General features: G+C 47.8%; 1 protein-coding gene across 1 annotated transcript in view; it reads right to left on the bottom strand.

Annotated features, from left to right (window-relative positions):
* Positions 1-11,687: 11,687 nt before the first annotated feature.
* LOC138473704 (cysteine-rich motor neuron 1 protein-like) overlaps positions 11,688-27,866 on the bottom strand; it is a 216,410-nt gene continuing 200,231 nt past the window's right edge. Inside the window, exon 5 of the mRNA XM_069612189.1 lies at positions 11,688-12,053. Within this exon, the coding sequence (XP_069468290.1) occupies positions 12,037-12,053 (17 nt within the window). The 3' untranslated portion in view covers positions 11,688-12,036. The remainder of the gene's footprint in view (positions 12,054-27,866) is intronic.

The following is a 27,866-nucleotide window of genomic DNA, read 5'->3' on the forward strand; positions in this document are numbered from 1 at the left end:
GGCTGCCAGCCCTGAGGACGATCAGGGCAGCGGGATTACCGTCTGGTAAGGCCCGCACTCTGAGCCTCCCTATTGGCTGGGATCCAGCCACACCCCCTCACCAGGTACTAATTGTGTTTGGTCCTTCTCTGGACTTCTTGTCCAGTCATGATTGGAATGGCCTGTCAGTCAATCATGTGAGTTTGGATGGGCAGACTGGTCTTCTCTGGTCATGACGGAGGAGTCCCATTGATTATGATGGGTTCTGACATCATTTCAAACCACACAAAAAACTTTCCTTTAATTCACTTTTCTCCATGTTATAGTTATCTAAAGTTAACATATTTATGCATACATTAATTTATGAATCAAACTTAATTGTGCTGAAATTCAAATGAACTAAACTTATGTGACAACATGGTTCAAAGCCAACGTGACAGAGCCAGTCATTGGTCAAAACGTTTTCGAAAGATAGGGGAAGGTGAAATTGTGGAATGACCTTCCGGAAGAGATTGAACACAAGCACCTTATCCCAGATTCAGGGAAAAATGTAGATCTTCCTTCCTCCAAGGCTTTCCCAGCCACATGAGGGCTCCGCCAGCCAAATGGGTCCTTTGGACTGTTACCACTGCACCTGTGGTTTCTATGATCATTCCCCTCCACAGGCCTTCGCTTATTTCTTTTAGAGTGCCCACTTTTGGCTCTGATGCACCACCTTTCTGCTGTTGGAAGCTGTTTGCTATTGTATGCATTCAACTCAGGAATGTAACATTGTATCACGTAAATGGGCTCCATGTTGCCCTTCCCTTTCCCCGCTCCCTCCGCCCCCATTTGCTCTTGGTGCTGAGAAGCAATTCTGCATGTGGTGGTAACGTATCACATCCCAGTAAAGACAAATATAAATGAATCTCTCCATGTCACATTGGTATAAAACATGCAAGTGTCACACCCCATTGATGTATGATCTAAGCGCGCTCAGTACACCATCCATCTAGAAAACGCAACTACGGAAATTCAACCAGGCTTGGGAGCACAGGAACACACCACTTTAATGTACAGCAGCACTCTCACATGTCCAGTGCATACTGAGACTGTGGGCTCGCACCAACCCTTGTCACACAATGTGCTGTAGGTCGCCTCTCCTGTCCACTAAGGGGTGTCAAAAGACTTCCATGAAAATGGGTGAAGTCCCTCATTTCATCCATTCTCCGGTGAATCTGAGACTCCCTCAAATGCAAAGGGTAGGCGGTCTCACCACTAATACAGTAAATTTTCGTCTGGCCACACTGTCTTCATGTAGCAGGGATCTCCAAGCTTGGGCTAGGGCATGTGGACCACCGACCTACTGTCACAGGGACGTCATTTCAACAAAACGCAAGGGGTAGCAGAAGTGACATCACACGACCCTTGACCTCTGATGACATCACAGGAAGTGATATCATTTGACCCCACCCCGAAGTGTCAAGCTTCAACAGCCCATCAAAATAGGCGTACCCTGACCTAACAGGAACAGAAATGGAAAAATCTACAGGAGTCAATTCCATTGCCTTTCTAAGGTATTCAAAGCGCTGACAAATTGATTTTTTGTCCGTGGAAGGCCGGTGTGTACTTAGACCAGTGGTATTCTATTTTTTTGTATGCCAAGCACCTCCCTTGAGTAAAAATGTTGTTGCTGACTGCCCACCTCCTCCCGAGTAAAAATATTGTTATTGGGCCCCCCAGATGCCATTTCTGCTTATATTTTCTATGAAAAGCAGTTACTGTACTCCCTTTTTGAAGACTACTGGTTTAGAAACCTTTAAACATGCGACAAAAAACACTGTAGGATTATCTGTACATGGAGTATAAAACATGCAAGTGAAGAATTTAGTTTTATAGTGTTACCGGATGACTCAGGGCCCGATACTGAGGGGAATGCAAAAATAGAAAAGTGTCCTTTCGTGAAGGAGGTTCTCCAAGCCACCTCCCCACTTTATGTCTTGGCAAAGGTCCTAGTGACCACATCAAACACTGAGCAGTGATAGCATGCTTATTCTACTCACCTAACAGCACATTTGCACCTAACACAATAGGTGCTAAAGTACGGGACCCGTCAGGGTAGAAAAGAGGTGGTATTGCTTCCAAAGGATTAGATCTTGAAGAAAAAAACCACCTGTGTATCAGAAGACTACCATAAAAAGATATTACAATAAAAAAGTGCCACTAAAGGCGGTGTGCGAGCAGTGCGTTGGGTGTGTTGCTGTATCTGCACAAACTGCTTGGCGGCTTTCTAACGAGTGCAACGTGATTTTGCTTTCCTGGCTGCAGTCTGTCTACACTCTCTATCGTTTTCACCAGAAGTTGCTTGACTATGTATAAAATCCTCCCACCGGTGCAGAGCGCACTCGGTGTGCGAGCAGTGTATTGGGTGTGTAGAGAGTGGTGGGCTCTTAACACAGACGTGTACTGACCGCTGCTGCTCCTGTGAAACAGTGAGTTATTCTCTCCTTCCTTTGTTTCTCCTAAAATGGAGTCAGAATCCATGTGCGATTTATGGAGCGAAGGAGTAGGGCTGAGTATGGCCTCCGCTCCCATCTTGGATGAGGAAATGTTACTAACACTAACCCTACCTCTGCTATCATCCCCGCCAGAAAGAGGCTTGTCTGTCAAGTCTACCTCATTGTTGAAAGGGAAAAAACCCTTGAAAAAGAAAAGTGACGTTCAGGACTTAATCACAACTTTTTCCGACACCATCAGACACTGTGCCTCCAACTCTACCTTTGCCTCAAGTCCCAGTTACCCCTTGCACGAGGGAAGGTGGGACGCAACATTGCAATTCCCCATCTGCGGAAGGAACTGTGCTTCCGCCCAAATCACAAGTACACACAGCGTCACTAACATCACACTTACTTCAGTCTCCAGTGCCCCCAAATATGAGGGGAGGCGGCATGCAGCTGCATACTTTGCAAAATAGGGCAACCACTTTGCCTGTGACTATGTTAACTAATTGGGAGGCTCAGTTCAAGGGGCACAATGTCACTGTACGAAGTGAGCCAATGGCAGACACGCCTCCAGAGATGTCACCTCAATTTTTCCCTACACAATTAAGAAGTCAGGAGGGTTCAGGAATTGACATTTGTGCATCCTCTCCGGCACCCTCTCCATCAGTATTACCGCCACAGAGACTCTCAGCCATGATATGCAAAATGGATGATGGGTCCCAAGAGAACAAGGAAGGCCTGTGTAATGAAATTAATCAGGTACTATGTATTCTGGTCTCTCTCCGGGAATACAAAGGGAGACTCAATCGAATACTGTTTTCATGGAGTTCTTCTTGTTCAGATTTGACCATATGACATCCATGCAGCAGCAAGGAACTTTATGGCATCTCAAAAAAATACATCAACAGCTGCTCAACAATCGACAGCAAGGGACTCTGGCAACCTCCCATTAAACCAGGCCAGCAGTACACTGGGGGGAAAGTTTCAGGGGGTGAGGTTTTGGGCCCTTTGTCTCAGGAGGTTGCCCCTACTCTGCCTTGTAATGATCTTAATGATCTGTCTGGTGGACACTTTCAAACAGCAGGTTTACACAAACTTGATCCTCTTTCTACTCAGTCACCAAGAACACCTTGGGCCCAACGGCCTCACAGGCTCTTTCCAAACAATAAACTCGTCAAAATGAATCTCTGGCGGTGGCCATTAACAGTGTTATTCTGGAAACCTGCAGTTCAGTGCTGAATCATTCAAATCTCCTTTCACTCTTACAGGGGGTACCTGCATTGGCAGCACTTAAGTCAGGAGATGTTGAAAGAGTGTTCTTTCCGGGCCGGGCAAGGTTTGATTGTGCAGTGATCATTCTAAAATCCAAATTGGTGATGGATACTCTGATAAAGGAACGGGACAGTCTACATTGTTTGGGGTATGATTTGCTGCCTTATGCCACTAAAGTGGATCAAGAGAGACCGCAGAGGAGTGGAAAGGTGGGGGTGAAAGTCATCTGCCTGATATCGGGGAAAGCTCAGTGGGCGTCCTTGCCTTAAAAAAGAAAATATTGCCTTCAGAGAAAAGGCAGAACTGATCATGGTTATTTCTGCAGACTATGCCTTAGACTATTGGCCACTTATTTAGTAACTTAGAATCAAAAGAGGTACAATGTGATCAACTCATACCTGTAGTATAATTTATAGTGTTTTGAAGTATAGCGCTTCACTGAATGTGATAGCATTCTATTGCCAGCAATAATGTGGCACACACATATAGTCATTTTATGTTGCCAACAGAACAGATGAATATATGGCTGTAGGAGGCATGTAAGGTATGGAATTCATGTTGCAGCCAAAAAGCTCATTATAGAGCGTAAATGTGCACCAATTTGTTTTTATTTTTCTCTTACTTTAAATGCCTCATTCATAGGAGACTACATTAGCTATCTAATTGACTGACTTATTTAACAAATACTAATCACTAGTACTAACTCAGTAACATTATAATGTAATCTCTAGGTGGAAATGAAGTGGAAATACATGTCTTGAAATTCGATTTGAAACATGCATTTTTCTCTGATTTTCTCTGGCTGCGCTGAATGTGAAGGACATGAAGGCAACAGGAAATCAAACAGAAACAGTTATTACAGTATGAAGATCCCATTGTTTGTGACACAGGGGTGTCAACCTAATACACTTTCTGCTAATATGATTGGAGGGAAGTATATCTGCAGATAGGCTGCGTAAGCAGCAGAGTTCTGCTGGGCAAAGTCTGACAGAAAAAAGTTGATATCGCTTTTGCTGAGCTGCCGAGACGGAGGATCTGAGACTGGGCTGTGAGGCAGGCGTGCCCAGTCTCACTTAGCACCGGCTTGAGAATTCCATGTTCTCACTGTGCACTTCAAGCTTTCAAGATTACAAAGACAACCCTGGGCCCATTCTTCGGAGGCGAGCGAAGGGAGGTCGCGTGGGGGACAGATAACTGGTAAATATCCAAAGTGAATTGAGGTTACTGCATGGTGCTGTACGAATGACCTTCTAAAAATATCAGGCAGGCAGATTAGAAAAAGGGAATCCTCTGTGTTTAATTGCCACGCTGCAATGTTGCAAAGTGAATGTTGTTCTGTCGCTGTATTTTTTCTCTTCTTTTTGTTACAGACAATGCCGTAACCCCAATGTACAAAAGGGTAAGAGCTTTACTTTGAAATGCAACTGTTATAATACAAATGATATACGTAGATCGTGTACAGTGTTTTTATTTTTGGCTTTTCTTGGTACATTTAGAATAATATCTCGTGAAAGGGGGAAGATTTTTAGGTAATACATGTGTCATGTTTCCCATGCAGATGGAATAGATAGAACTAGCAGTGATAAATAGCTGTGTGCGTGTGTTCACTCAGTTCATGGTGTCTGAGTGGAATTTAATACAAAATATAGATTACTGGGGGTCCATGAACCAGTAATACATTTGTAATGAGGCCTATGGAAGCATAGTGCACTGATGTATATAAATCAGTGATAATACCACAGGTTATTGAGAATGCTATATGTGAAATTGTGGTGTTTCTGAATGTAGGTCCAAGGCCCTCTATAGATCACAAGAACATTATAAGAATAAGTAAGGTTTTGTGTATACTGGGGTCATAAATAAAACTGAAAAATCATGCTCACCACTAAATTACCAACAATAATGTATACCACTAAATCATCCCATATAATGTAATAAGGAATGGTCACTGAAAAGAAATAACGCCAAACCCAATCTAAATACAAGGAGTAGTCATCACCAAATTACCATTATTGTTGGCGGTAAGAAAATACCGCCAGACCCCAAATCTACACAAAATATCCTACATACCTCTATTTCGATACTCCCATTTAACTTTCGAGGTCATACTCAATTGTTTACGAACTGTACATTATCTGCTTTGTTTAGAAACCATTCTCTTTTGTTGTTACAGGAAACATGGCTTATAGTTCAGCCAGCTTTTGATGGATATGAAGTGGTGCACCAACCGGCTTGTCAGGGGATCACCTGTCGCCTCTAGGGGGCCTATGAACTATGATTAAACTCTCCCCTTATATCAGAATGGTTTCTCGATATGATCTGAGATTCTCAGTTCTGGCACCCCATATTAGATTCCTTGGTTCTTTGCATGTGGACCTTTTGGTGTTTAACATATACTGGCATGCGGGTATGGTGACATGAACCGCATTAATAGAATCTATCTTACGTTGTGTAGCACAATGGTAGAACATCGCTCCCTTGGGTCATGTGGTGCTGGTGGGTGATCTTAACTTGAACTGTCTTTCACTGGGGAAAGAGACTCTAATGTCCACTGCAAAAAAAGATCAGAAAACACCAAATGGCAAGTTATGGGAGGAGTGTCTTACCAGTATGAGTCTTCTTCCCTGAATGGCACTGTAAAGGGGGACATTCCGGCTTCCGCGACATGGTCAAATGGGAAGAGTGCCTCTATCATTGGTTATATCTTTGTGGATAAGTGGATGTTGGACATGTGTTCTCTTTTTGAAGTCACTAAAACGACATGCAGTGATCATTCCATCTTAACTGCTGCCTTTGACCCTCTGACAATTGTAACAGCCAATATCCCGTCATTGATAGGGGGTTGTTTGGCCATACTCAATACCCAGGGCAATCTTAAATGGTCAACAAATATGCTTGCCAGAGTGAATCAATCACTTGCGAGTATGATTGGGGGGAAAACTACACAGGAAATGCAATCAGACCTTATGGTTGATTGTTTTGGATGCTTCATTTCCAGTGTTATCGAACCTATAATTCCCAGGAAGGGTTAAGCAGCGTCTAGGCTGTCATCCTACATACATGTGTACAAAAGGGAACTGGTCCTCAGACGAAGACAAATGAGAGCTGGAAGGAGGCGTATTAATAAATATCCCTTTATCTCTTCCCGAGAATAAACTACTCAAATTAAGAAACTTGAGCAAGGCTACAAAAATTGGTTGCAAGGGTCCAAAATTCAAAGGCTCCAGTTAGATGGTGAACAAATGTTAGAAACATTAGTGGATAAAAACTCTGGTTAACGCAGTCGCAGAAAAGGACTGGATTGACCATTTTGCAGCATTATATGCCCTACCCCCTATAATAAGAAAAGTTGCCCTGGGGAGAGAGATGTCAAACGATGTACCTTTGGTTTTTGATCTCTCACAGGAGAGACTTGTGAAATTAATTGGTGCCATTAGTAACTCGAGGGCACCAGATCCAAATGGATTAACAAATCTACTTTTCAAAGCAAATCCAACAGTATGGGCAGTCATTCTGTCTATCCTGTTTGGAGATACTATTAAGAGGGGAAAATATCCTCCCTTTTGGGAAAGGCCACACATTATTCCCATCTATAAAAAGGGGGATAGGTCCCAGCCAATGAATTACAGTCCAAGTGCCATTCTGGATGTGGATACTAAAATGTTCTCATGCTTGTTCTCATGCTTGTTACTGGAACATCTGGAGTCTTGGGGGACTAGCCATAACTTAATATCAAACTGGCAGACTGGTTTTAGAAAGCGGATGGGTACCAAACTGAATGGTTTATTGTTGAAATGCATCCCGGGGCAGGCTGGGGCAAAGGGGGGAATCAGGTTTTATTTGCTTCAATTGATTTAGCGGCAGCTTTTGATGCAGATAATCACTCACTGCTGTGGTCAAAACATAAGAAATGGGGTATCCCATCAGGGCTGCTCAGGCTGTTGGTAGCACTTCACACTAATTCAATGATTCAAGTAATATTAAACCAGGAGGGTCATCTGTCATGCCCGGTTAAAACGCATAGAGCAGTTAGACAGGGGTGTATCTGGGCCCCCTTTTGTTACACTCATTATAAGGCAGATTTAGACTCTTATGTACAATCTAGGGCCTTAGCAACTCCCAACATTGCAAATATCAGGTTGCTGTGGACAGGATACGCTGATTATTTCATTGTGTTTGATAATACTCTCATTGGCCTCCAAAGACTTTTGACTGGATTTCTAGCCTTTGCCAAGGCAAACTCTATAACCATCAATGCGGCCAAGACAAAGGTCAGGCATTTGACACATTGTATGAAACAGACTGCCTTTAAATGGCATGTGGCATCAAATCCGGTGCAGAGGATTGATTGTATGTATAGGCTTCAAGATTTTCTCTAAACCTCTGTCCACTCTAGTGAGATCATGGCTACTCTCGAAAACAACAAAGCTATTAAATCAGCCACATAGGGTAGATTCAAAATTTGGGAAATGTTCCTTATTGCCATGCAAACGCTTCTATGAAGGAAACGTGGTACCAAAACTACTTTATGGGACACAGATCTATGATCTGACTGTATTGGACTATCTCCCATATCTTGAAGCCTTGATTCGGAGAATAATCCTTTGCCTTCCCCCCTCGACGTTGCAATCAATTATTTGGTATGAATTGGGTGTAGCCTCCCTTAAGGCGCAAGCATTTTGGAAATATCTATCTCTTTATGGGAAAATGCTGGCACCAATACCCAATTCACTGTGGTGCAATTTTGCAAAAGCTTGCGAAGAGGGGGGTATCCGTGTGGTGGGTGAAATCAAGAGCATCGCTCACCTACTATTGAAGGAATTGGGATGTACTGAGGGTGGCTTGGTGGGCAATCTGGATAAAGTAAAGAAATATCTATATGCTTTAGATCAGGCAAATATGTTGGATGAATTCCATGCTTATCAATTCCTAGGTCATTTAAAATAGGACTATAAAAAAATTGGAAATTTTGGCTCCATATTTTTCAATATATGCCAGCAGAGCCACGCGTTATACTTTAATGAGATTTTGATTGAATTTACTGTGGACAAAGGAAAATCTTTTGAGGTATGGTCCTGTTTATTCTGAAGCTGTCAACTGTAGATTCTGCAGCCAGTCCAAAGAAACTAGTAACCATATAGTTTTAGAGTGTCAAGCTCTGGAAACAAAAAGGGTAAGAGCATGTTTTAAATTTAAGAAGGGTCCGTTTTTAGGAAGAAATCAATTATGGAATTATTGTTTGCCTGGCTCAACCACATCAATTGTGAATGCAGTGTGTATATTGTTAGAATCACTTCTTCACTGTAATGAACCTTAGTTTGTTTTTTCTTGATTTACACGTGTTAGTAAGGAAGGTGATTACTTTATTCTCTGTTTTGAATTTTGTAATTTAGAACTTACTTGATGTAGTTGAATTCTTGATTGTATTTATTTTGTGGATGAAATCTTTTAAAATGGATTTGTTAAAGGTTGGATTAAGTTTTAACCAATAAAAACAATGTTTTAAAAAATAAAATAAAGGGCCACAAGATGGCAGACTGTGCACATTGTAAGCAGGCAGTATATGTTTTCTATTCAATTAGTCAGTTTCTACATTGCATAAAGTGTTAAGCAGATCACAAACTCAACACTTTCTGTACTATAGAAACGTGTCTTGGAAGTTTGTATTCGGGCCAGGGGTCTCTGCGCACGGTAACCCTGCAGCACTTCATCTGCACACATTTTACATGTTTTTTCTTGTCTGCTGCAGGACATCTCTCCTCCACTCTTCCCATCACCCTCAGAATGGTGGTGGCATTTAGCACCAGCTCAGAATCAGGCCTTCAATGTCTCCAAATGCAGCATTCTACAGGCACTTTATTTTTTCTTCAGTGCACTTTGTCCGATTAAAGTGACCCATCACTATAACTCCCAGAAGGCAATTGATGGAGAAACAGAATCTCAGGACTGGGACATAGTATCCCTGGTGACATGGAGTCATCTGGAAAACCTGTAACATATTTAAAATTACCACCATTTTGGTTTGACTGTTATAACCCGTGGCCCAGAAATAAACATACAAAATTTTGAATAACATGAAACAACACAGCGTTAATTTAGATATGTTTACCAGTTAAAGAATTATATCTAATCAACGGTAAAAAAAATGACATAAACTCAAATTCACATTATAAAAATTAGATTACTTTTTGCCACTTTAAAAATGAGGTGGCACTCTGCAATGGGAGATGTATTCACACAAAAAAAGGTGCCAATGGGCTGAAATGAGCAAATATAACTGGGGTACAGCACTGTAAATGAGTAATATTGCTGTCTCTGAAACTAATTTTTCAACCAGAGATTAAACCCCCTCGAGCCTTGAAACACGTGTGTATAGGCGCGTTATAAATGCCTTATCAGGTCATAGACCATGAACACTTCAACTAAAAGAGGCAACCGCTGGGATCAGCTACAAGTCACTGGTCTGGTGAGGACTGTGGGGTTCCCAGTAAAATCCAATAACCGATGGAAAAGGACAAGGAAAGGTTAAATAATCGATTGAGAACTTTGAGGAGAAGGACCCATGCCCGTAAGGTCCATAATGGCATCACCACAAGCACAATGACCTCCCGCTTTCTGGCAATTAGAGCTATTCTTAGCAACGTGGTAAAAGGGAAAAAGGAATACACCGTAATGTGGTAGAGATGACAAAGAAACATACCTAGCATCCAAAGTTGGAAAAATGCATTAAGCAACTATTATGTACGAAGGGGACCTTGCATGTGTCCAATATGTGAAAAATGCTTGGTTTAATCTCTAGTGTTTCCTGTAACAGTGATATCAGAAATTACAGTGTGCATAAAAAATGCGAAATTAACTACTTGGTTAGAACTATGACTGTCCAGGTGCCCTTGGTGGATATAGCAGTGCCTTTCAATGAGTCACTTTTTTCACCGTTGCCACAAGAGGATTCCGTGTATGGAATACACATATAAATGACCAGGTTGAAAGATGCTGAAAGGCTTCTGTTGAGACCTACTGCAGTGAACTTTCTCCTGTGTTTCAGGCTGGACTGGCAGGTGGTGACAGAGTCAAAAAGACTGGCATGAAAGGGACCCGTGCAATTCAGACTACTTTGTACGTTCTTTTTTTATTTTTAATCTATTCAACCCATTTGTATAGCAAGCACACTACAGATTAAATCACTTAAACGTGTGAATTAAGATCAACTGTATAGTTCAATTTTGCAACTATTACTTCCCCCATATCTTCAACTGTTGCTCTCTAGATAGAAATAATAATTAATATTTCGAAAGGAGAAACATTGGGTAATGTTTATGTTGATAATCCGAAGCAGTGTGTGTAGTCTGAAAATACTGGCATATTGTAATTGGTAGGCAGGAACAAAGGAGGTTAGATTTGCCGTTTTGACCTTTGATGAAACACAAAAAAAGCAAATGTGATGTCCAAGATATCCTGTGGCTCTCACTTTGCTCTCTTAGATGCCATGTAACAGGGTATTTTATCATTCCAATCCTGCCATTTTGCTAGACAAGAGCCTTTTTGCTTCAGCACAAGAGCATCGGATGAACTTAGTATGAACAGAGCAAAGTCAAGATGCACGCGTGAGGTGTTCATGCAAACGGATCGAAAGTAGCCATAATCAGTGTGACCAGTGTGCGGGGGAACTTCTATTTGAGTTGTGCTGGGGCATGTGGGGTTTCCATAGAGGAGCCCCAGCAGTTGCTATGCTCTGTTTGGTCATCACGAGTTTCATCCTGGACGCATCAACCGGTCTAGGTGGTTATGCAGTGATGGAGCGATTGACAAATTCCTAATAAAAGAGTTAAATATTGTCTCAATTACCAATGTATCATTCACAAAAAACATGTTTCCTATGATGAGCAAACAAAATAATAAATATAAATGTTAGCGAATTTGACCCCTCCCAACAGATTATAGAGGATTTTCAAGTAATGTTTTTGTTATTTCTAAGTTTAATTATTGTATCAAATTTAATATTGAAATCATTTTTCAGCCGTGTCAAAGGCATTGGTTGTGGGAAAAGGTTGGTGAAATAACACATAATGAAAGGTGCATACCGTTTACAGACTAACGTAAAATAATTCTACAAATTCTAAAGAGCCTACAAATTCAAGTATATACAAGCACACAAATTATTTTTGATTGAAAGTGAAACAGACGGCTTCCTTCTGCAATCCTCTTCCGGTTTACTTTAGAAGATCTTTTTCATCCATAGGTGCTTTGGCATTTCAGGTGGTTTGTGGTTTCGTCAATGTCGGCAAGATGAGGCTGTTGCTGCTTCTCACTGATCTTCTAAACCTGACATTTACAGGGAAAGAGAAATGTAAATCAAAATGCAATACACACAATTAGCAACTTAGTGATTCTACTACTTGATGAGAACAAAGCTGTGTCTAGACTACTCAAGATTTGAACCAAACCAACAAATTTCACGCAGTCCCCAAAGCGCCAAGAGACTTACAATAGCAGCATTGTTCTATATAAAACCCAATAACTTAACATAAGACATCAGTCCTTCAGTTCACTTTTTTTAGTTGAAATTCTTAAAATGACAATTCATTATTTTTTGGGAAACCTAAATACATCAATAAATAATATCCGTTTTTTACTGTGTACTCCATGAGAGACTCGCCACCTCTTCTTGGTGCTCTAATAATCGTGTTTATTATTGCTAAATCTAATGACTCTCCATATATCAAGCTATGGTGGATGAAGGGCTGAGCGCCCATGACTGGATTCGAACCTGCCAAGTCCAGAATGTCACCAGGGAGCGCACACCTTACTGTTCTTTCTATCAGGAAATTTCTTACAATATTTGAAACAAATGTCCTTCTTGTCATAAAATTGAATTACATTTTTAGGTGAGCTGTAATCCATACATTTTATTCATTTTACCAATAAATACCCCTGTTAAAAAGATTTGTTTGAAAGAAGGGTTTCTTAGATGTTCTAATATTTAAGTGTACCAGGTGCTAACAATGCAGAAGCAATTAATCACTGTACACAATCTGAACATAATACACAAAAAGGGCCTCATTTCGAGATTGCCGATCCGGATCCTAAGGTACCGGTAAGCTTTCCGGTACCGTTGTATCCGGAACAGCAAACTCCGAGTTGTGCTCGCGGGTGCCTTTCATTCCACCAGGTCTGACCTGGCGGAATTAAAGGCACCCGCAAGCATAGCATGTCCGATGTACCAGCACTGTTAGAAACGTTGCCTGTGCATCTGGCTTCCCCATTCCCATTTCGCCTATTGGGCTAAATGGGAAAGAATTCTTTCCGGCACACAGGAATGGACAAATACCAGGTCCGGTAATGACCCGGTAATTTGGCCCATGATCTCATTTATTGACATCCATTTATTTATTTGGCCTTTTTTTTTAGTATTTGTGCATATGTATATAATTAAACATATTTCATGCAGTGCAAGCATTCCCACTGAGTGCTGTATAAAAAAATACACAATGTTATCATGCAACAGAACAATAAACCAATCAAAGCAATTATCAGAGTACTTTCACAAATAAAAAAATAAACAGATCTACCCTAAGCATTGCAGAAATAGTAAGGTTTTTATTTGTTTAAAAGAAATCGTAGGGAAGGTGCAAGACTCAGAGAAATTGGAATTGAACACCAGTAAGGAAGGGCAACAACTGAAAATGACTGTTTTGCGGCCAGGGCCTTTTTCAAGCGTGGAATTTTCAAATGAGTAACAGATTTTAATGTAAATGTATTAAATAAATGCACACTGGGGCTTTTGTGACAGGATACCTGTGCAAAGATGTAATTTCCAGAAGTACACCCGAACAAATAATTTTATATGAAAACTTATGGCTATATATTGGAGAAGAGTAGTCAGGCACAGATATTATTAGTCCAACCCAAGATGAAGGGCCAGCTAGGAAGCCAGGGCCTATATAGAATAGCTATTTTGTGCTCCAGTGGATTTTGGTAGAATTGGCGAAAGGCTTGTGTCACCTAATCCTTGCAGAGCTATCGCTGGTTAACATGCAGAGTGCAGAGGATGGAAGCAAAGCACAGTAACAACAATTACCCTCTCAATAAGAAGGAAGACTATCTCACACCCATTTTCAAGGTGTGGTGCACGATTTGGCCAGAGATGCTGACTCTCTTGCATAAAGGTGCAAACTGATATATAATTCTGTTAAGGGAGCTCCATTATATGACCTGAGAACGGTGGGTATATGTTACTAGCTGGTGATGGGATAAGTGTGCAATCCAACAGACTTTCAATTGTGGCTGGGGTTATTTTCAATATCACAGAGAAGCCTTGCAGTGCTGCATATCAAGCAAGTTGCATTTTGTAGGGGGGATGAGCATTGACACACGTGGTACAAAGAGATTTTGGTTTCAATAAGGGGCTTAGATAAATGTGGATTTCAAGGTCGAAGAGGGACCAAATTCCTATTGGAGCTTGGGGATTCCCTAACAGAAAATGATGTTTGCACATCTGGAAAGCAGCAGCATAAAGTGAGGTATACTCCCAGTGCCCACCACCTCCAGAGATATATATCCAAATCCTAAAGTTCAACCTAATCTTAAAAGTCTTTGACCCTCCAAGGACTCCCTAATCTATAACACAATGTGCAAAGGATATGGCCAACAGAAAGCTCCAAACCTACACTCATTAAGTCCCTAGCCTCCCTGCAAGTCCCTTGGGTAAAACATGATTGTTCAGAACCCTGTCGAGCAAAAAAGAGTTCACAAATTCTATTCTAAAATGTTCATCCCTAATCTCAAACATAAAAGAAATAACCATTTGTTGGAAAGGCTTTTCCGGGGTTTACTCGCAGCTTCTTGGTCTTCCGGCTTTCCCTCTAATCGTTCAGGGCTCTCCCAGCTCCCTTGCTTCTGAGCCATCTCATCATGTTCTGATTTCACTACTTTACCTTATAGCTTGGATTCTCAGTAACTCCCGCTGAGCCTTTGGATATGTCTGCAACCTCTGGTATTCAACCAGATAGATTTTTCCCAGACTGCCGCATTCAATATAAGGCTTCAGAGCTCAGTGTTCGAAAGCAAGGTTTAAGTATTCACTTGGCTAGGGTTTTTCCCTCATTATCTGCTCGCTCAAGAATCACTTCAAACAGGTCTCAACGTGTCCTACTTGTCCAGATTCACATTAACAGATCTCAATCTGACCCAGCTGATCAGTGTTCAATGCAATTGCTCAGTTTCATGAGGTGCTATATTATAGGCTTAAGTTCAACTTGTTGATTTTGACAAAACAACTTAGATATGTCTTACCATGACCTGAGTTAACAGTCTTCACTAGATTGGCTCTTTCCATAACCTAACAATTACCATAATTTATTTGTTTTCTCAGGATGAAGTTTCTCCATGACCATGGTGAGCAGTATTTGTTTAGGTGGGGCTCAGTAGGATCTGGAATACAAGCTTTCTTTCGGGATTATTAGTATTCAGTTCAACAGTTCTCACCATGGTCTAAATGATCAGAATCACAAAGGTCTCGCCATGACCTGGGGTATCAGCATTAATGCACAGGTTTCACCAAGACCCGGGATACCAGTATCCCCTGGAGCATGCTTCACCATGACCTGTAACAACTTGAAATATCAACATTTGCTCAGGCAGGTCTCACCACAACATGGAGTAGAATCATTTGATTGGGTAGATCTCACCAAAACCTGGATGGGGCAGGTCTCACCACGGCCTCTGGGACCAGCATTCACTTGGGCAGGTCTCATCATGAAATGGACTATCAGCACTCAGTTGGGCAGGTCACACCACAAGCTGGAATGCCAGTGTTCCCTTTGGTAGATCTCCTCCATGACCTATGGCAGGTTTTACTCCCTTGCATCAGGGTTTGTACAGTCAGCAGTTCCATTAGCAACGTCTCCACCTTATACTAAGCAGCATTCACCCTGCTCAGGCATGAAGTAGTAAAGAGCATATTCTCTGACTCATGGGAGCTCATTTCCAATGAGCATGTAACGTAAATGAATGATGTAAAAAACTTAACAGGGTAATTCATAGAATTTCGCAGAAAAGTGTCGCAATCGGCTAGCGCAGAGTGTCCGCGTGCGATTGACTGCGCCAGGCACGTGCGATAAAACCGATTTCCGCGCACAGCGTATTCATGGATTACATGCTCCCAAACCAGCCGTGGCGCAGAGTATCGCAGCGACCCTGCAGCAGCGCCAGTAACGCCCCCAAGAACGCCCTCTCGCAAGGAAAAGCCAGCAAAATCGCTAAATCATCGCAAAGGGCTGCGCTAACTCTGGACCAGTTTACAGGGCAGCCAAACAAGGAACGCAAAGCGGGTAACGTGCATATCAGGGGTACACGTGAAGTCATACACGCGATTAGCCAGGGTACGTGTATTACAGGGGTACGCGGGAAGTTTAACACGCGATTGTCCAGGGTACGGTACGTGTATTACAGGGGTACGCGGGAAGTTCAACACGCGATTAGCCAGGGTACGTGTATTACAGGGGTACGCGGGAAGTTTAACACGCGATTAGCCAGGGTACGTGTATTACAGGGGTACGCGGGAAGTTTAACACGCGATTAGCCAGGGTACGTGTATTACAGGGGTACGCGGGAACTTTAACACGCGATTAGCCAGGGTAAGTGTATTACAGGGGTACGCGGGAAGTTCAACACGCAATTAGCCAGGGTACGTGTATTACAGGGGTACGCGTGAAGTCATACACGCGATTAGCCAGGGTACGTGTATTACATGGGTACGCAGGAAGTTCAACACGCGATTGGCCAGGGTACGTGTATTACAGGGGTATGCGGGAAGTTTAACAGGCGATTAGCCAGGGTACGTGTATTACAGGGGTACGCGGGAAGTTTAAAACGCGATTGGCCAGGGTACGTGTATTACAGGGGTACGCGGGAAGTTCAACACGCGATTGGCCAGGGTACGTGTATTACAGGGGTACGCGGGAAGTTTAACACGCGATTAGCCAGGGTACGTGTATTACAGGGGTACGCGGGAAGTTTAACACGCGATTAGCCAGGGTAAGTGTATTACAGGGGTACGCGGGAAGTTCAACACGCAATTAGCCAGGGTACGTGTATTACAGGGGTACGCGGGAAGTTTAACACGCGATTAGCCAGGGTACGTGTATTACAGGGGTACGCGGGAAGTTATACACGCGATTAGCCAGGGTACGTGTATTACAGGGGTGCGTGGGAATCATCACACGCGATTAGGCTGGGTGGGTCCTCACAGGTGTTCCCTGTACACCCTCCACGGCCCCTGCAGGCAGTCTACAAAACAGGGGACTACCCTGCACACCTGCTCATGTCCCCCTGCACCCCCACCCCCCCAGCAGTGCAGGGGCAGCCTCCACCAGGCCCCCACTCATGTCTCCCACCACCCCCACCCTCCCGCCACCAGGGGCAGCCTCCACCAGGCCCCCACCCATGTCTCCCACCACCCCCCGCCACCAGGGGCACTCTCCACCAAGCCCCCACCCATGTCTCCCACCACCCCCACCAGTGCAGGGGCACCCTCCACCAGGCCCCCACCCATGTCTCCCAACACCCCCACCCACCAGCACTGTGGGGCACGTGGCCAGCAGGCAGTCAGGCAGCAGCAGATGGCAGGTGGGAGCGTGCTCAGGGCTCTGGGGGGCAGTAATTTCGCCTCCTGGCCAGGAGCGTGGTCTCTCGTGTGTGAACGCGTGGACAGCCTGATAGGTAGTGAAATCCCACACGTCAGCAAAGGCCCTTAGCGCGTAAACCCGTCAACAGCATATGCGCGCCTATAGTCACCTGCACGTGCAGGAAATTGTTGCGTGACACGTCCCAGTGTCAAAGCGTGTGATTGGTGAAAATGGATGTACACGTAGAAGTGACAAAGCGTGTGATTGGTGAAAATGGATCTACACGCAGGAGTGACAAAGCGTGTGATTGGTGAACGTACACGCCGCGTAAGTGACGCTGTACGTGTGGGCCTGTATATAAGGTACATGTAGAACACCATTTCCTTGTACGTGCTTTTCGTGGAGAGCGAGTGGGTGAAATCTGTACTTCTTGTCGTTTCACACGCGATTTACTTCACGGCGTTTCCAGTTCGTATTCCCTGTTACCTCTGACAGCTTTTTCTCTTTTTTCTCTTTTACTGGTTTACCTGGGCCTGTTCCCTCAAACAGTGTCCCCTTCTACTGTTGTCCTGTCTTCTCAGACAGCGTACACATCTTCTTTTGGCGGGGGTTTAGCCAGCCAAACGCGCTCATTCTTCACGCTCTTTTACCTGGCAGACGGTGAGTCACGCACGTATCCAACTTCTGTGCTTGCCCCGTGTGTTGCCTACCCCTTCAGAGGTCATTCTAGGCTGCGTGTGACACGCATACGTTCATTCTTGTGTTACTGGGTGCCACAGCGTAGTGCAGGTTTTTCTTTCTGCACACGTGGTCTAGGAGGGGTTGCGTGCACGTCATCTCCCTTTTTTGGGCCTCCTGTGCGTTGCGTGACCCGTCATCTTTCCCCAGGGGTTACAATCAGCCGTGCTAGAGCACTAGGGTACAATTACCATCTGGTACCCAACCCCTTTGACCCCCAATTGCCCAGGACAATTGTCTACAGCCACTCCCATACGCACATTAATATCAGTGCCATGGCTGGGAGGCGAGGATTCCGTAAGGGTGGCAAAGGTGGAAGAGCCACAAGTGGTGGCCGTGGTGGATCCGGTAGGGGACGTGGTCGTAACTTGCAGGGTGAGCCTGTCCCCCCATGTGTGGAGGACCAGTCAAGGGCACCCATCATCCCCCCCCTCCCCCCCCTCCCCCCCTCCCGTTGAGGCTGAAGTGGCTGACACCATCCATGCTCAGCCCTTGTTGGACCAGCCCATTGTGGCACCAGACCTGGCTGACTCCATGGCTGACTTCCAGGTCAGCAGGGCTACGACACGTGCGCTGGTGCACGTTGATGCCATCATGCCACGTGGATCTGGGGCAGCAAGGTCATCTACTGCACCAAGGAGGCAGGGCGGAGTGGCTGCAGGGGCAGCTGCGGCTCCATCCACCCCAGCCCTCACACACCCAGCCAGGACAGTGTCGGTCCTAGTCCATGCTGCTGAGATTCCCCCTGACACCATCACACTCGAGCCAATGCCTGCACCAACTCCCATGCTGAGTGTGCAATCCCACACTCCTGATACAGAGTCCACCAGGGCTCCTGCCCCTAGTGTCCAGAGCGGCGCAGGACACTCAGGATCACCACCACCTTCCAAGCGGAGGAGGAAGAGTGCTCGTCCGGCACAGGCTGATGCCCCAGACACGGCTACACAGTCCGGCCCGTCCAGGAAGCCCAGCTTCACGGATGACGAACTGAATGCACTTGTCGAGTATGTGTCCGGACATGACAACGAGATGGTCATTGTTGCAGGATCCAAGACCACACCTGCACAACGCCAGGCACACTGGCAGACCGTTGCGGACATCGTAAGTGCCCTTGGAATCGTGAGGCGCACAGCCAATGATTGCTATAAGCGCTGGAATGACCTAAAGCGCAGGGCAAAGAGTAAGCTGGCCTCAAGTCATGCCGCAACTCTAGTGACTGGAGGTGGGTCTCCAGTAGTAGACATGGAACTCACTCCACATGAGTCAGTCGCTGGGACCTACGTCACGGAGGAACAGATCCAAGGCGTGGGAGATCTGGCTGATTACGAGGCATTGTCCGGTGAGTGCACATGCATGTGTGTGTCATACATGTGCATGGTGTGTGTGTGAGGGCTTCTGTTTGGGTGCCAGGAGAGAGTGTGTGCGCCTCAGTCGTATGGGTCAGCCATGTGCTTCATGCAATACTTCCTGCGCAGCTGCATTTGGCCATAGCAGTATCCCTTCTGCCAACAGTAGACATCTAGCACAACTGCACGCCAGTTGCCCTTGAAGTGTCACCTTGACACAACAGATTTGCTTATTTTTCACTGTTCATTCAGTCAGTTTGTTTGCATTCCACCACTTTCACTAGGCATGTCGCTGTCCACTAGTCACATGTCTGACATGGGTATGGTAAAGGGGAGTGACTTTGTTACCTGGATATCATTTGTACACACATGTCCCTGTGCAATTTGACCATTACAGACTGGCAGCTCCAGGTGAAAAATCTGACCTGTTAGAATCAGAAAAGCTATTACATGCGGGAACTGGACTGAATGAATAGGTGCTGCCCTCCTCTCCATCTTCACTCAATAGCAATGGTACATGCCATCTGTGTGATGGCATGTGTGTTTCACCTGCCAATCACAGGCCAATGTGTGATGCCACTGCCAGGCAGCATGCAGAAAATTTGTTCATCTTCCATCTTGGTGTCATCAGTGTGTGCCGTTTGCCTGCACTTCATACGCAGTGAGGGTGCATGCATGGGAGGGTTCTAGTCATGTGGGACATGTCAATCAAGTACTGGTTCTCTTGCTTCTCAGCCCTCAATGTGTGCCATGGTGCTAATGCCTGTTTCCATTACTTTGTTTTCATGTCTTTGCAGGGGAAGACGCACCTGATACTGCTGGGGTTGTGGAGATGGTGCAGACCCAGGAGGTGTCCCAGGGCCGACCAACCACCAGTGAGGGACGTGGTGTGGTGGTGGGGGAGAACCCACAAGTGCTGCAGGTCGTGCTCTCAAGGGGTGTCTCTGGCTGCACCTCCCCCGAGCTGTACTCAGGTGTTGATTCGGATGAGACCTACGTGCCGTCGCTGGTGAGTGTTCCAGGGAGGGATTCTGTTCTGTCTCACCCACCTGCACCAGGGTCAGTACCCTCCATGGGGATGTCAGTGTTGGCAGCTACGCCTTTGGTGGTTACGGATGCAGGGTCACACTCCGCGACATCTGATCCTGTTCCTGGGCCAGCAGATCAGAGGGGGAATGCAGTCCTGCAGCCTCAGGCAGTGCCGGCACAGCAAGGCGCAGTTCGCCTTGCCCCAGACAGGTGTGGTGCCCGCCGACGTGGTGGCCGTACGCCACCTGGCAATACCGCATGGGAGCAATCCATTTACGGTATGGCTACCCAACAGGCTGCATCATCCGAGATGATGGCTCAGGCCATGGATAGGGTGGCCACTTCCATTGTCCCCCCAGAAAGGCTGATGGAGCGACTAGAGCAGGCAACTGACTCCATCTGCCAGTCACACAGGGAGGACATGTTGGGGTCCAACAGGGACAGGCGGGCGGCACTGGCGACTCTGCAGGAGGCCATCTCCATTGAGTCCCAGGGCCACAGGGAAGCCCTGAGGCAGGAGCTCCTACACCTCAGGACGACTCTTGTTGAGCTTGAGTCTTCAACACACCAAAGGACAGAACAGCAGCTGGAGCGTCTCACCCGTACGCTCTCAGCTGAGATGCAGGCAACGAGGGCGGAGGTCCGGGCATCCCGTGAGTTGTTGCATGGGGACCTCCGCACACTCATCCTCCAGAACCAGACCTACCACACCCGCATGCTTGCAGCCATGGAGGAGCAGACTAGGGCCTTGCGTGGGCTGCCTCCCATAGTGCAACCACCTCCGGATGCAGCTGCACAGGGTGATAATAGCGACAGCAGTGACACTCCCACAATAGGGTAGCCGTGTGGGCCATGAGCCCATGGAGGTGTTTTATTTTCCCAGGATCCACGCAGGTGGGTTCTGGTGTGCATCCTGTCCTCGGACCTCCTGGGTGGCCTCCCCAACCCCCCCGGGCCCATCAATGGCCATTTTTGATTTTTTCTTATTTTTATTTTTATTTTGATTTCTTTTATTCCCAATTTTTTTGGGAGGATCTGTTGGCTCCGATCTGTTGGCTCCGATCTGTTGGCTCCGATCTGTTGGCTCCGATCTGTTGGCTCCGATCTGTTGGCTCCGATCTGTTGGCTCCCGTGGTTCCTGTGGGCATACGCTGCATTGTGGCTGGGCACATGCAGGCTTGTAATGTATTTGGTTCAGATGCTTGGGTTTGAGTCACACACACCCCTCCTGCTTCCCGTTTCCATGGGCTTGCAAAGGGTGTGCCCAAGTGACAGTGAATTACACAGTGACGTTGGACTCCCATGACCTGTGTGGCCAGTCTGTAGTCAATACTGTGTATACATTCCTAGTGCATATTGCTGTTGTGTTGTACACTGCATGTTGCATTGATGTGTAACTCTTCTTCTGTGTCTACCTCCCAATTTGCAGGTCCCTTCCTCAAGTCCACACAAGGACCTCTAGTCTGGCGATGGGGACCATGTTGGCAGCAGTGCACCTACAACTCTACATGGCGCCAACACTGCACAGTTGGTAGTGGTGGGAGTGCAGGCATTTCCAGGTGGTGAGACTACTAATATGTTACATTTTTGATGTCATGTTAATGGTACTACGTGCTCAAGTATGTTGTTGGTCCGGCATTGCTGTGAGCATTTCAGGTGTTGCAGGTTTCTAATAGTGCCACTGTACATAGTGAGAGTGATGTCATGTTGTGGGGATTACTTTGTTTACCTGCAATTAGCATGACATGGCACGGTGTGTCGTGTGGCAGTGCTGGGGTTGGGTTGGCTGACATGGCACTGTCCTCTTGTTGCATTTTGCAAGTGGGTATTCATTTTAGCTGCTTCAATGTGTAACTTCACAAAACAGCATTGGTGGTGTCTGTGTGGGTAGGGATGCACACATTGTGACACTTCCAGGTGAACAATCTCAGGCTGACATGGAATTCCCCGTTCATTCTCCACACATTCAGGATCAGTGTCAGGTTGAGTCATCATTGATTGTCAGATGGAATGTGCCAGGGCAGTGTGCACTCCACAGGGGTGTGATTTCTATGTGAAGTAATTAGCCACTAGCTGTGTACGGGCTGCCTCCCCCCGTGCCCTTTCCCCTCCCATGCGCAGCGGCTGTGCATGTGGTTGGGGATGTGGGGCCACCACCATGTCCACGGCCAGGCCCCGGCGTGTTGCAACGTTGTGCAGGACACATGCTGCCACTATGATCCTGCACACTACTGGGGGAGCGTATAACAGCTGCCCGCCAGAACGGTCAAGGGAGCGAAAGCGTGACTTCAGCACTCCGAATGTGCGCTCCACTATGCCCCTGGTTGTAATGTGGGCTGTGTTAAATCTTACCTGGGGTGGCGTGGTGGGGTTCCGAATTGGCGTCATCATGTGGGGGCTGAGAGGGTAGGCACTGTCCCCTGTGGAGGTGGGGATTGGTATCATTGGTGAGGTTGTGACCTTGCTCAGTATCCAACATGCATGCATGTGCAGTGGCATACATACTCACCAAGCAGCCATGTATCGCCATGCCGCCCAGCTTCTAGGTCCCGGCTTAGGGTGGACATTCGGTAAATGAAGCTGTCGTGGGTGGAGCCGGGATAGTTGGCATATACTGAGGTGATGATTCCCTTGGCATTACATGCTACCTGCACGTTGATGGAATGCCAGTGCTTGCGGTTCCTATAGATGTGCTCAGATGCCCTGGGGGGACGTAGAGCCACATGGGTGCAGTCGATGGCACCTAGCACTTTGGGGAATCGTGCCACTGCGTAAAAATCCAGGGCGGCAGCATGCCTTTCTGCAGGTGTTCTGGGCAGGTATATGTGCCTGCGGACTGATGGGCGTGCAGTCATGATGTTCAAGACCTGGTGTAGGCAGCGTGACTGGGTGGCCTGTGACACCCCACCCACTATGGCACTTGTCCGCTGAAATGATCCAGTGGCTAAGAAGTGCAGTACATTGAGGACCTTCTCCAGGGGGCTGAGTGCTTGGGAGCACAGGGTGGGTGATGTGAGGTCATCCTCCCACTCAGTCACCAGGTCCAGTATGATGTGTGGTGGAAACCTGTACCTCCCATACACCTGGTCATCAGGCATCCCGAAAAGGCTGGTCCTGGGTGTGAATATTCTGGCCCTGACTATCCTCCTCCTCCTCCTTTGGTAGCCCACTGCCACTGCTGCTAGGAACGGTATGTTCATCCTGGCGTCTGAGCTTGTTATTGTTAAAGTCCGCAATTTATGCTTAGCGCGTGTTCTAGGCGAGCGTGTGACCCGCGCAGCCCTGGAATCCTGTTGCCAGTCCAATAGCGTGTGGAAATTCACACGCACCACGGGATACAGCGTGTGACCCGCGCAGCCCTGGAATCCTGTTGCCAGTCCAATAGCGTGTGGAAATTCACACGCACCACGGGATACAGCGTGTGACCCGCGCAGCCCTGGAATCCTGTTGCCAGTCCAATAGCGTGTGGAAATTCACACGCACCACGGGATACAGCGTGTGACCCGCGCAGCCCTGGAATCCTCTTGCCAGTCCAATAGCGTGTGGAAATTCACACGCACCACGGGATACAGGTTCGCTGACGTACTTGCGTGTGTAAGTGGCCGCGCACCCATTAAATACACGTACATAGGCCAATCGCGTGTACGCGCACTTTTGTCCAATTACACGCGATGACACTCTGACGTGCAGTATCTCCACGTGTGCCCCGTCATCACGTCCTGAGTGGGGAACACCCGTGCGGGTCACGTCACAGACGCGCTTACACGCTGAGGGACTCTGGTCCAATAGAATCGCGTATGCGTGCTGACGCGCTTACGCGCTAAGGGCCTTTCCTCGGATTTCACGCTGACGTGCAGGATTTTCACGTGCCAAATCACTCCGTATCAAGCTGGCCACGCGAAAACACACGGAAGCCCACGCTCCTGCCCAGAAGGCCGAGTTACTGCCCCCCAGTGCCCCGAGCAGCCTCCCACGTGCCATCTGCTGCTGCCTGCCTGCCTGCCTGCCTGCTGCCACCGTGCCCTGCCATTTGGTGCCTGCACATCAGCCATCTGCAGGGGTCCAGTTGCTGTGTCCACCCCTGCTGGAACTGAAGACTCCCGACTGGTATTACATCGCTCCACAGCCCAGCCCCAGGACCCAGTTGCCCACCCACACCTGCCTCTGGGGTTGCCATGTCGGGCACTTCCACATCTGGCACCAGTGGCAACCCCAGGCCAGAGGGGCAGAGGGGCACCAGCTTCACTGTCACCGAAGTTGGTGTCCTGGTGGAGCATGTCCTGGGGCAGTATGATGCCCTCTTTGGATCGTCCCGCGCCAGCAAGGAAGGACGGCAGAGGATCTGGGCCGACTGTGTGGTTGCCATCAACGCGGAGGGGGTGGCAACCCGCGACGTCCTGAAGATCAAGAAGCGCTGGGAGGACTTGAGGTCCAGGACCCTTGTGAAGGCCCGGCGCCTCGTGGAGGGGGGCCGGGGCCGCATGAGTACCATCCAGATGAGGGTCCTGGAACGCGTACGCCCAGCGCTCCACGCCCAGATCCTTGAGAGGGAGGCCCGTCTGGAGTTGAGCGGTAAGTGTCCATGCATTACTGTGTGAGACAGGGCATGTTGCGGTGTGCTGGTTCTATGATACTTGCCTGTATGTGTGCCATAGCCCATGTATGCATGTATGTGTGCAGGGACATCATGGTAATGCATGTGCGACCAGTGATGTGTGATGCACATGGTTGTTGCATGTGTTGAAATGCCGCATGGGGAGCCCTAATCAGATTATGAACATGAGAGCATGCCAGTCTCTGTACCTGAACATGGGTGGGGGTGAGGGATGGGTGCTGATGCCAGGTACATATATGGTAGCCATGTCTGTGTGCCTGACCTGCGTGTCTGTGACTTGTGCATGCCATGGATGCATGACACATGTGTGTGACAATGCAGAGATTCAGTAAAGCAGCAAAATGACCCTTGTATCCGCTGTGTTTGGTGTGTTTGGGGCCAGATGGATGTGACTGAGGTGATGTGTGTGCATGTGATGGGCATGAGCCATGATGCATGTGAGTTACATATCATTGAATGTTTCAAGAGTCCATTGGACATGCATGGAAATGTCCATGGCATGCACCATGCCTGTTACTGTGTGTGTTTTGCCTGGACTGGCCCATGTGTTGTGGAGGGACATGATGGAAGTGTACTTTGACAGTGGTGCTCATCTGCTATTGCTTCCTGTCTAGGGGACCATTGTACAGTGCCCTGATGCTTGTGTTCTTTGTCTCCCTCTACGCAGCGGCTAGTGAAGAAGAGGGCGGAGACGGCGCTGTGGAGCAAGGCGGCGGGGATGCCCCCACGGCTGCAGCGGAAGGGGTGGGTGAGCCCCCACAGGGGCCTGCTACGGTGGGAGACGGTGAGGAGCCATCCAGGTTGGTGGTTTGCACAGAGGAGGAGGAGGCCGCCACTGGGGCACACATGGGGCCTGGTGGGGGCATCCCTGCTGGTGCAAGTGGTGCAGTCCAGGGCCAGGGGCAGGAGGCAGCACAGGTCACCGTGGAGGGGCCTGTGCATGTCGCTGTCCCTGACCCTGTGAGTGCACCACCATGCACCAGCAGGGATGCCCCGTCCCAGGCCTGTCCGCAGGTAGAGGGGATGTCCATGTCACCTGACTCCCCTCCACCTGCGGACGTGGGAACCCCTGGCCGTGCGGAGAAGGTCCTGATTGGGGTCGCGTTGCGCACGGCTGCGATTCGTGATGCCGTGCGTGCTTCCCGGGAGGAGCACGCACGTCATCACGAAGTGCACCGTGCCGACGTGGCCCAATTGGGATCGGCCATGTTCGGGGGTTTCCTGCATGTGTTGGCCAATGTGGCGGCCCTCTCCTCCTCTGTGCAGGCTATCCACCAGTCGTTCTCCTTGCCGTCTTCCAGCCCAGATGCCACCAGGGCCCCCTGTGGACCTGCCCCGACCAATGCAGCCAGCTCGGTGGGGATCCCATCCCTGCCACAGTCGGGAGTCAGAGATCCAGCAGGGGTGGACACCAGAGCAACTGGACCCCAGCAGATGGAGGATGTGACGGCATCATCGGGCAGGGCACGTGCACGACGGCGTCGGTGGTTTCCATCAGCCTGGATGCCGTCGTGCTGGCACAGGCAGTTGCGTCGGAAGCAGCAGCAGGCTCAACGTGGGAGGCATCATGGCTCGGGGCCATCAACATCAGGGGTGCAGGCATCGGCCGGAGGGCAGGAGAACCCTGGAATGGGAGTGGCTTCCGTGTGGGAGAGGTTGTGCCAGCGGATAGGTGCGGAGCGGCAGCGGGCAGAGGAGGAACGGCTCACGATGGTCAGGGCGGAGGACTCCATGCGGAGGGCGCTGAGGCGGGCTGAGTGCCTCGAGGGTCTTCGCAGGGAGTTTGAGCTTGACACTGCGTTATCCCTGCGGGACCTCGGGGCCAGGGAACATGCCCGCCTCCAAGCCATTGAGCAGGAGTTCGAGGATGCCCTGGCCCATGACAACAACCAGTGAGCCGTCCGAATAGCCCGCTGCCTTTGTATATAGTTGTATAGTTAGGGTTAGGTTTCCTTTGTTTTTTTGAATTTTTTTTGGGTTGCGATTGGACAATGCACCACTTTTTTGTATATAGTTCACTTTTTAGTTAGTAGTCAGTTAGGTTTAATTTGGTAGGGCTCATGGACCCAGGATTATCTTCTTGATTGGCTTATTTTATTTTTTCATAATTTTTTCATGGACATTCATCTTGTTTTGTTTGATTTGCTTTGTGTTTTTTCTTATTTGCTGTTCAATACATATTATTTTTTTAATCTTCAATGTGTCGTATCATCTCATTGCTTTCAGGCATGTCATGTTGGGTGTTTTGTCATTCACTTGCAGCCATTGTGTGTGACAGACATGTGTTAAATTGCATTATTTACATTGGGGGTGTAACATGTAATTGCCTTTGATATGTGGGTGGGTGTGATAGTTGGTTGGGCCTTTTGGCAGGGGAGGATGGGCATTACGGACATGATTGGGGAATGTTGGGACCCAGGTGCAGGGGGGCATGGATTGGACATGGGTGGGGGCCTGCTGGCAGGTGCCCCACAGTGCTGGGGGGTGGGGGTGGTGAGAGACATGAGTTGGACATGGGTGGGGGCCTGCTGGCAGGTGCCCCACAGTGCTGGGGGGTGGGGGTGGTGGGAGACATGAGTGGGGCCCTGGTGGAGGGTGACCCTGGTGGCTGGGGTTTGGGGGTGGTGGGTGACATGAGTTGGACATGGGTGGGGGCCTGCTGGCAGGTGCCCCACAGTGCTGGGGGGTGGGGGTGGTGGGAGACATGAGTGGGGCCCTGGTGGAGGGTGACCCTGGTGGCTGGGGTTTGGGGGTGGTGGGAGACATGAGTTGGACATGGGTG

This window comes from Ambystoma mexicanum, chromosome 8, assembly GCF_040938575.1.
Source record: "Ambystoma mexicanum isolate Mex_15411 chromosome 8, UKY_AmexF1_1, whole genome shotgun sequence".
Taxonomy (NCBI): Eukaryota; Metazoa; Chordata; class Amphibia; order Caudata; family Ambystomatidae; genus Ambystoma; species Ambystoma mexicanum.